Here is a 9,056-nt window from a genome sequence, read left to right on the forward strand (position 1 = left end):
TATATAAAGTAGTGGTTATAATTACTGAAACTTAAAATAACTTAAAAATATGAGAAATTTATGGAATACTAGTATGTATAGTAAGTTATTTAAATTTCAATTTAATTTTCACTCTATTAATTTTATGTTCTTGATTTTTGTTTGCGTTTTCTATAAGGGGTAATTTTAAACTGATCCTTTTTATTTTTCAATAGATTTAATTTTAATAAGTTTTTACTTCTTTCGTTGTTCTTTGTGAATATATATCGATTATTTACTAGCGCTATTTTGCTTATTATAATTCATCATTGGTCGAAGTGAACCTGTTCAAAAAAATTATAATTCAACGTTTTCCATATTTTTTAAAATTTTAAGAATTTTTAGAATTATGAAAAAAAAGGTCTGAAAGAAAAATGATAACTTGATAATTCGAATGCCAAAAATTAATCCATTCTTACCTTCAACTGAAATTAATACCAACCTTGGAAATGGGACTTGTTGAAATTGGTTTAACGACTGTGGAAAGATGGTTAGTGGAAGGGGGTTCGTTCTGACTCCAGATCTACAAAACTTTGGTTTGTGAAAGTCCAATTTTGAAAAAAAATTAAGACGGATTGGTTAAACGACCAAAGCATTGATGTTTTATCTTACCCGTCTTGCTGGCATAAATAAAATTTATTATTATTATTATTATAATCAAATGCGGCATACAAATTTAAATAAACTCATCACAGAAATTCAAGAAGCTGGAAGGAATGTAAACTTATCGTATTCGGAAAATGGTCGTTGGTCTATCTCATAGAGATTGGTCAAAATTATAAAACAAAGAGGAATATTATACAAAGTGTTAATGTTAAATTAAATAACACAGGTTAAATCATTAAAAATCTCTTCCAAAATTAAAGTTACTATGTTTATGTTTTTATGTGTTCAATTCAGAAAAATATATGTAACATTTATAGAATAAGAATGTAATAGTTTTTATAAAACTGTATAAAACAATGATAATAAATTAATATTATCTTAACAGTTCATATTAAAAAAGAAGTTATGGCTAAAATATTTAACACTTGAAAAAATTCCTTTAATGGTGGCCACTACTGTATTTACTAATAGGAATAAAATTAGTTTACGCCTTTTTAGTTTTCTAACATATTTGACATACTCAATCAATACTAATTTGAAAATTATTTATTTGTAGACTTCCCTACAAATATTTATTAAATACATAGAACCATATTGGCCTTTTAATATAAATAGCAATAATGTGTTTTCTTATGATGACCTGAGGATTACAGAAAAAATAATTTCATAAATCTAATTTTTATTTATTTTGACAGTTTATTTTTTCATTGAAACGTTGGAACAGTATGAGTAAATAAATAACATTAGTTGCCCTTAGGGGTATTCGATATATCCGCTTCTGCTTCTGTGTATATCCTAAATTGAACCAAAATATTGTGTTCTATCTAAGAAACAAATAAAACACTTATACGCAATTGTTCCGAACCTTCACACCCAAAATTAATATATCTGAGTTACAACTTAACCGAGGTCAAAATCTCTAGCCAATTAATCCTACCCTTGACGTGCGGTCCATTTAATGAAGTGGCTCGGATGCAACTTGACGCTTTCAGCATAGCATCGCAGTCGATTAATTAGTTTTCGGTCCGTTTTGCAGTGTCAGAAACGCGGTTTGGAGGACTACGTCCAGATTGGCGGGTCCACAGGACTCGACACCAGTAAAATGGAAATCACGGAATCCGTCTGCGGCCTCAACTCCAAACCAGGTAAGAATACATTACGTTTTTAATTAAGGTGAATTTAAATGTTGTGGGAAAATTGCGGTTTGTGTCCGTCGCAATGTAAACACTTATTAAGTCCGATTTGGTTAATAATATTTCATTAGGAAGACGATTAAATTGCGGGTCTAACGGTGTGTAATTCGTTTCTGTCGGACGGAAAGTAACTGAGTTACAGCTGATGAAACCTTTTCAGGATTTTCAGTCATCTTCGTCATCTGAGTAAACTTTTTCAACCTCAAATAATTCTCATTTTGTAAGTTTTACATTTTTAATCGGGAATTTATTCAATCTAGAACATTTCAAATTCTAACACACCAAGATCGAATAAAAAATAATATTTATAAAAAGAAAAAGCTGTTAAAATTTATAAACCACCTAAGCCGATGACAAATGCGTAATTTGCATTCCCTGTAGTTTCAGTTGTGTGTGTAGTTGAAATCAAAGGGAGTTGTTTTTGAGTTGATGTACACTATAGCTCATATATAGAGCAACTTTAGAAATTTTCATTTATCTTGATAAAAGTGTACATTTAAATATTCATATTATTGTCAGTTGTGCAGTGTGTTTTATAACAAGAATACGGTAAAATTATTGTTTGTTTAGAGAATTATGTAGGTTTTTATTAATATTTGAAAAAACTTTGGTGCTTTTGAGCACCTAATGAGCCCACGATTGGTCAAGCTTACCGATAGAATTGGAAAAATCTTATTAAAACGTAACATCCATACTTTTTTTATACCAACAATGAAGATTCAACACAGTCTCAGATCTGCCAAAGATAGGAGAGATCATCAAACAGCTTCTGGGATATACCGCATACCATGTTCTTGCGGGAAAGTCTACATAGGTACAACAAAACGTTCAATATGGACTAGGATTAAGAAACTGCATCCTAGGACAATCAGACAAGTCTGATGCAACTGAACATGCACTGTTAGATGGAAATCATAAGATAAAATTCCAAGATACACAATTGCTTCCCACGACAACTGATTATCACAAGAGAATGATTTGGGAAGCAATTAAAATCCATAAACACGGAATCAACTTCAACAGAAAAGAAGAAGCATGGAAGCTGGATAAAATATGGACACACTGTGCTCAAAAACACTAAAATCGCTATGCAAAAGAATAGAACGAAATTTCTAGAACATCAATTATCTAAGTTAGTCATTTAGTAGTCAATCAAATGTCAGACTGACACCAACCAAATCAGATTTCTGAAGAAGCTAGCCACTCGTGCTAACGAAACGTTAGGAAATAATTCCAATAAACGTCGACCAATAAACCTAAACATCTAGATGATAAGTTACCAACACTTAATTAAAATTTTGGCAGTGAATTAAATGAATCTAGTGTATCCAATATTGGTCTACCAAGAGTTGAAATGTTTGTAATTGAACAAATCATTGTATAAACACTTAAAACTTGAGATACTAGAGTTATTTAATAAATTTGAACTTTCTGCAGTTGCAACTCAGCTATTTATCTTTCGTTTGAAATGAAGTAGGTGCCGCATAATTAGATAATTTACTACCTTTTCTAACCAAATATTACTTATCTCAACTGGCTTCGCTATTTACTCTGGACGCCACATTTAGCAAAATGATAAACTGGAAAACGGAAATTTGCTCTTATCTACATCAATGATTTTCATGTTCAGCACATTATAAATTACAGTAAATATATATAAAGGGATGTTATTATATATTTTATGAAAACTATTGTTATATATTAACGATTTGGTAAAACTCTAAATAAAATTATATGTTAAACATAATTTAAAAATAATATAAAATATTTTTTGTTTGTTTAAAAATGTACTTAAAATTATTTGATTGCTTAATCAAGTTTTCAACGTTTTCCACACCTCCACAGCTATCCAGTTTCATAAAATTATGGCGGTGCTTAAAGGAGATAACATAATTTGAGTAAATTTTCCGAATTACCCATCTTAATCTGGCCTCCATCTCCGGCCAAATTTAATAACCGAAAGACGCAACATGTATTATTCATGGCGGCGATAAAAAATCGCCGACAGGCCCGCTCTCACATGTCCCGGTAAGTGATGGGCTGTCGGTGACAAATTCAAATTCCTACTGGAACAATGTGTTTATGTGCCACATGTTCCGAGGCGGTTGGAAAATGCAAATAAATTTGTTTACCGCCATTTTTGCAATGACGCTTGGCAAATTCCGAACCGGTCTGAATGGAGATCAGCTCTCGCATCCGACTGAACAATTAATATAACTTCTGTGTGGGGGTGTCTTTGCGGAAATTGATATACTGCATGGTATAACCGCTTTGGTGGTGGTGCCATTCGGAATATAAACGGGATTGATTTCATTAGTGACAATCGCATAGAGGCAGCCTTCAATTCAATTCACATTTATATGAGTGATCACTAATTACGTTTTAATTATTTAAGTGCCAAATTGTCCGGCGTTTGTCGTTATTAATTGATTTTTTTATAAATTACATGAAATAAAATCTTTACAATTGTACGAATATAAATAAATTTCAATAGAAGAATTAAATATTTTAACTACAAATTAATGGTGGAATAGATAACGATAATTATCTAAATTTCAACATTTTTCAGCTTTGTTTCTGATTATTTTAATATTTTTAATTCGCATTTAATTTAAAATAAATTTAAACTGTTAATGGGAATTACATTTTAATTAAATTTAAAATAACGTTATATGGTTATTGTAATATTAATTTTAAAATTAAATTAAAGTTAGATAGATGTTAATTATTTTACAATTTATTAGATTTTATCTCATCATAATTTTTTATTGCTTTTTATAAAAGTATATAGTGCCTGTTATATTAGTTTTTACTTGTTAAAACAAATTTCATACAGATAATATGCCTTTAATAAAAAACTGAAAATATATCAAATTTTTCATAATTTATTCATGAAATTTAATGACAAAACTAAGATTTTAAAGATTTTATACATTCGGTTAAAGAAAAGTGTCATTAACATTAACAATAATATTGAAAAGTATTTTTAAGTTTTTTTAAAAAATTGTTAAAATTTTATTATTTTATGACGACAATTTGTTATTAGATATTTAGCACAAAAAATTCTCTTATATATATATATATAGGGACTTTCAGAAATTGTATATCATCTATAATTACTATTTTTCTAAATATTTCTTGTGTTATTTTTCTTGATATTATATTGTTTATATAAATATGTATGTCATGATTTATTTTTAGTATTTTTTTGTGACGATAGTTACTCTTAGTTTTTTAACTTTCCTTTTTAAAAATTAATTTGTTGTTCTGTAACCTTAAACTTAATAGTTTTCAGTGGCTTAGGAAGTAGAGAGAGAAAAAGAGAATTTATACTACTGTATTAAAGTGTTTATTACATTGTATTATATGCATGAATTTAAATAATTTAAATACGATTGGACCATTTGCATATTCCTCACTATAGGACATGTTCTTTTTCTCCCAAATTTTGACCATCTATTCCAAAAGTGCTCGAAAAGTTTATTTTCATTTTACTATCCATTTTAGTGATATTGCCTTGTATATTTAAATGCTTGTAGGCGAAATATTAAGGAAATGGTAAAAAGTCTTAGTGTTAAAAAAGTGATACATTTTTATCTCCCTGTACCTGCTCTATTATTAATGTTTATACATAAATGACGTCAGAATATGACATCCTAGATGTAAGAACATTTATGAGACATACGCATAACCATAAACTTTAATTACTACTACTAAATTATTTACGCAAAACTATATATTTATGAAGTAGTTTGCACTTACTTCCTCCAGGATGTTAACACTAAAACCAACGTGAGTTCCTCATGTTTCAATCTGTCCAAAATTCGACGTTTACGAGCATGTCACCTCGTAAACTTTCTAGAGCATTATATCGCACCGTCAACTTAATACCGCAGCGACGCTAAATCCAAAATGATTTGGATAAAAGCCGGGGATAAAACTTCACTTTATTGCATTTTGGATCGCGTAAGGGCGCCTGTTATTTGTTCGGACAAGCTTTTTATGGAAAACTTCCCGCGGTCATTTTGTGGTAAAAACCGATGTAGAATTTATTCATGAGTTTACACCAACGTTGCGTTGCTGTGAGCCAAATTCTATTCACAAAAAATCGCCATGTATTTAGAAAAGTTGCCTGGAAGTTATGGTTTGGAAGAAATTTTTAGCTACATTAATCATCGATTGTCGATAAATGTGTTACGTTGATAAAAATGGGAATTGGATTTGGGAAATTTCTAATTTGATGTCATTCATTTTGAAGCGTTACATGTAATACATATCTATTTTTAACACTTTAATTTGCGTATGATTGAGTAGTGAATATACGAATACGTCAGTGACATTTATTTTTGACTTTATACTAATTTTTGAACCTTTAACTATTGATTAAAACTATTAATTGGTTCTATTGATGCTCCCACACAGCTGAAAGTTGCTAAAGCAGATTTGTAATATCACAAACCATCATTAAAGTTTCTCCTTGGTCAACGATTTAATGAACAGACTTTAAAGTATATTCGGACCTCCAAACAGCTTCTAATGAAAACACATATCCGGTCACGTAACCATAATTATTTTCGAACGAGACCCTGAACTTTAAGTAGGGAAGACTTTTTCAGGATTTAGCTTATCTGTTCTCATAAAAAGTTGTATTTACAATCCCTCTAAATTGAATTTACATTCTAAAGTACTTAGTAAATACTAAATTTATCGTGCACCCACTCAAAGATAGTTTAGTAAATTTTAAAGAGCAATTCTGATAGGGAGGTTTCTCAACTATTAATTACATTGCTATCCAGAAAATATCAGTATTATATGGAACATTATTGGAAAAATATGATTAAATGTGAGGTATAAAATCAAATTTTATTTAAATTAATGTAACAAAAAACTTAATCATTTTATCATAACATTATCATGTTAATTATAATTAAAACTAATTAAAATTTAAATCAATTTTAAATATTCTATTTAACTAACTTTTTTAAAAAAGGAGAAATTAGCATGAAATTTATACAGAATAAAACAATTAAATTTATATTAACTAAATTATTCATTAATTTTATTACTTAAACAAAACTTATTAATACGTTTTAAAAAATTTTTTAAACGTTTGATTACTATTAGATAAAAATGTTAAATATAAAAAATATCTTTCATAAAATAATGAAAATATTAGCTATATTTATAATAATATAAAAAATATATTTTTATACCAAAATAAGGATGGTTACTTGAAATTAAAAAAACTCTATTTCAAAATTTAAAAAAGAAGCTTTATAATAAATACGAAAGCTATTACTATCAAATTAAGTATAAAGTTGAATTATTCAAGAAATATTTTAAGTAACTTTTGCATATTTTTTTATTAAAAATGGTTTTTTATAATAAATATAGTTTAAAAATGTAATACTTATTTTTATATTGGAATTATATTTAAAAGAAATACTATTATCTATTTCAAAAGATAATGATCAATTTTTTTCATTAAAATGTTGGTTGCAGAGCATAGAGAAGAAGCGATAGCTTGCGAGACGACAACTGTCCGCCTCGTATCAAGTGGTGCGTTCGACAACTCGGTAACAGTCAACCTGAGGAAACTGGAAGAAGACCATCTTAAGGACGGATTTTTAAATCTCGTCTGCGGACTCGAGGACTTAAAATAGTATGTAAATGTCACATTCTAATTATTGAACCCATTAAGTTGTCGAATAAAAATAAAAAAGATGTCCTTAATATAACTATTTTATATTAAGTATTTCAGTTCGAGTTCTTTTCTTTATTCGTTGCAAGTTTTTTTTTTTTTTTTGAAGTTCAGTGAAATGATTCAATTTATTATTCCTTTGTACATTTTCGTGAATTGACTCGAACATGTCTCATTGTATTCTTGGACAACATTATTATTTCTTTTAACTTAACTAAACGTCCCGAAAAAGCTGTATTGTTAAAATATTTAATTATTCTTCAACCTGCAAACCAAGTTTAGTAAGCAAACACTACGTGTACCCACGTTAATAAATTATGCAGTATAGGCCATGTCAATAAGGGGAAGAAAACGTTTCTGAACTGCATTCTGTAGTGTACACAATTCTTTTTGACTATATAAAGGACGATTAAAATTTCCACAGATCCATTCATTTATCCAACGTTTGATATTTTCCTTTTGACGAATGTAATTTATTTTTTTAGTTTTCTTGCGTATTGCATATTCCTCGTTTTATAAATGTAAAATACAACAGTATAATCAGGGAACTTTTAATAGAAAACCACAAATATTTGCAAATGTGATTTCAATCGGGGCATTCATTGTATACTGTTTCTGGTAATATTCAATTGCCACCAACTGTGCTATAGTAGAAATAAAAGCAATTTCGAGAAATAGCAATTTCTAATTTATAGGCTTTTATATGGGTTCAACTCCATTTGGGTTCAGAGCCATATTAGAAATTACTCAGACTAAAACAATTTAGTAAATGTTGTCTGCCTGTTCTTAGTTTACTTGTAAAGTTTCATTTTTTAGAAGGACTTATCTATAAAATTACCTTTAGAGCAATATTTGACGAACAAATCTGTCATACAAATGAGCAAAGTTTATGAAGTTTTAAAGTCTGACAACTCTAATAGATATAATAAGTCATGAGATCTATTGTTTTGTCTGCGTTGATTATTAGATTAGTACTTTATTTATTTGGAACGATGTTTACTTCTTATCTAATTGGTAAATGACATATAAAAGACTAATAAAAAGGAAAAAACCAATTGTTATTGTATATCAACTAATTCTTTGTTTTATTTTCCAGAAATAAAAATGCAATCATCAATGAAGAGATCTACATTCCGTTTCATCAGTATTTTATTGAAACCGCACAAGATCCTCAAGACTAATAAACACAAAACATTATCAATAACAATATCAAATATTATATTTGTCAAATTGTAGAGAAAACTGTAATTGTAAAATATTATAGTATAAATATATAAATATATGTACAAAAAATTATAAAAATCTTATTTGAGGAGTAAAATTTCATCAAATGGTTACGTGTTTTTTTCTATTGAAAATGTTTGTTTTAAAACAATTGTTTATATTATTAGAAGTAGACAAACGGGAAAGTATGTTTACAATATATGTTTCCTATTTCGTATTTATTTATAGTTTGTATTTTATTTTTATAAAATTAAAATATTCAAATAAATGTTGTTAAAAGAGGTAGTTTTATTAATTTAATTTAATAAGGAAAA

The 9,056-nt window shown here is 28.2% G+C and overlaps 1 protein-coding gene across 4 annotated transcripts in view; it reads left to right on the forward strand.

The window, feature by feature from the left end:
* Positions 1-8,851, forward strand: part of LOC109595671 (corticotropin-releasing factor-binding protein) — a 34,456-nt gene extending 25,605 nt beyond the window's left edge. For all 4 annotated transcript variants that reach the window (XM_049965093.1, XM_049965097.1, XM_049965096.1 and 1 more), the window contains exons 8-10: positions 1,661-1,769; positions 7,320-7,479; positions 8,615-8,851. In XM_049965093.1, coding sequence (XP_049821050.1) covers positions 1,661-1,769; positions 7,320-7,479; position 8,615 — 270 coding nt within the window. In that variant the 3' untranslated portion in view covers positions 8,616-8,851. The remainder of the gene's footprint in view (positions 1-1,660; positions 1,770-7,319; positions 7,480-8,614) is intronic.
* The last annotated feature ends 205 nt before the right edge of the window (positions 8,852-9,056 follow it).

The sequence above is a fragment of the Aethina tumida genome, chromosome 3 (genome assembly GCF_024364675.1).
Source record: "Aethina tumida isolate Nest 87 chromosome 3, icAetTumi1.1, whole genome shotgun sequence".
NCBI lineage: Eukaryota > Metazoa > Arthropoda > Insecta > Coleoptera > Nitidulidae > Aethina > Aethina tumida.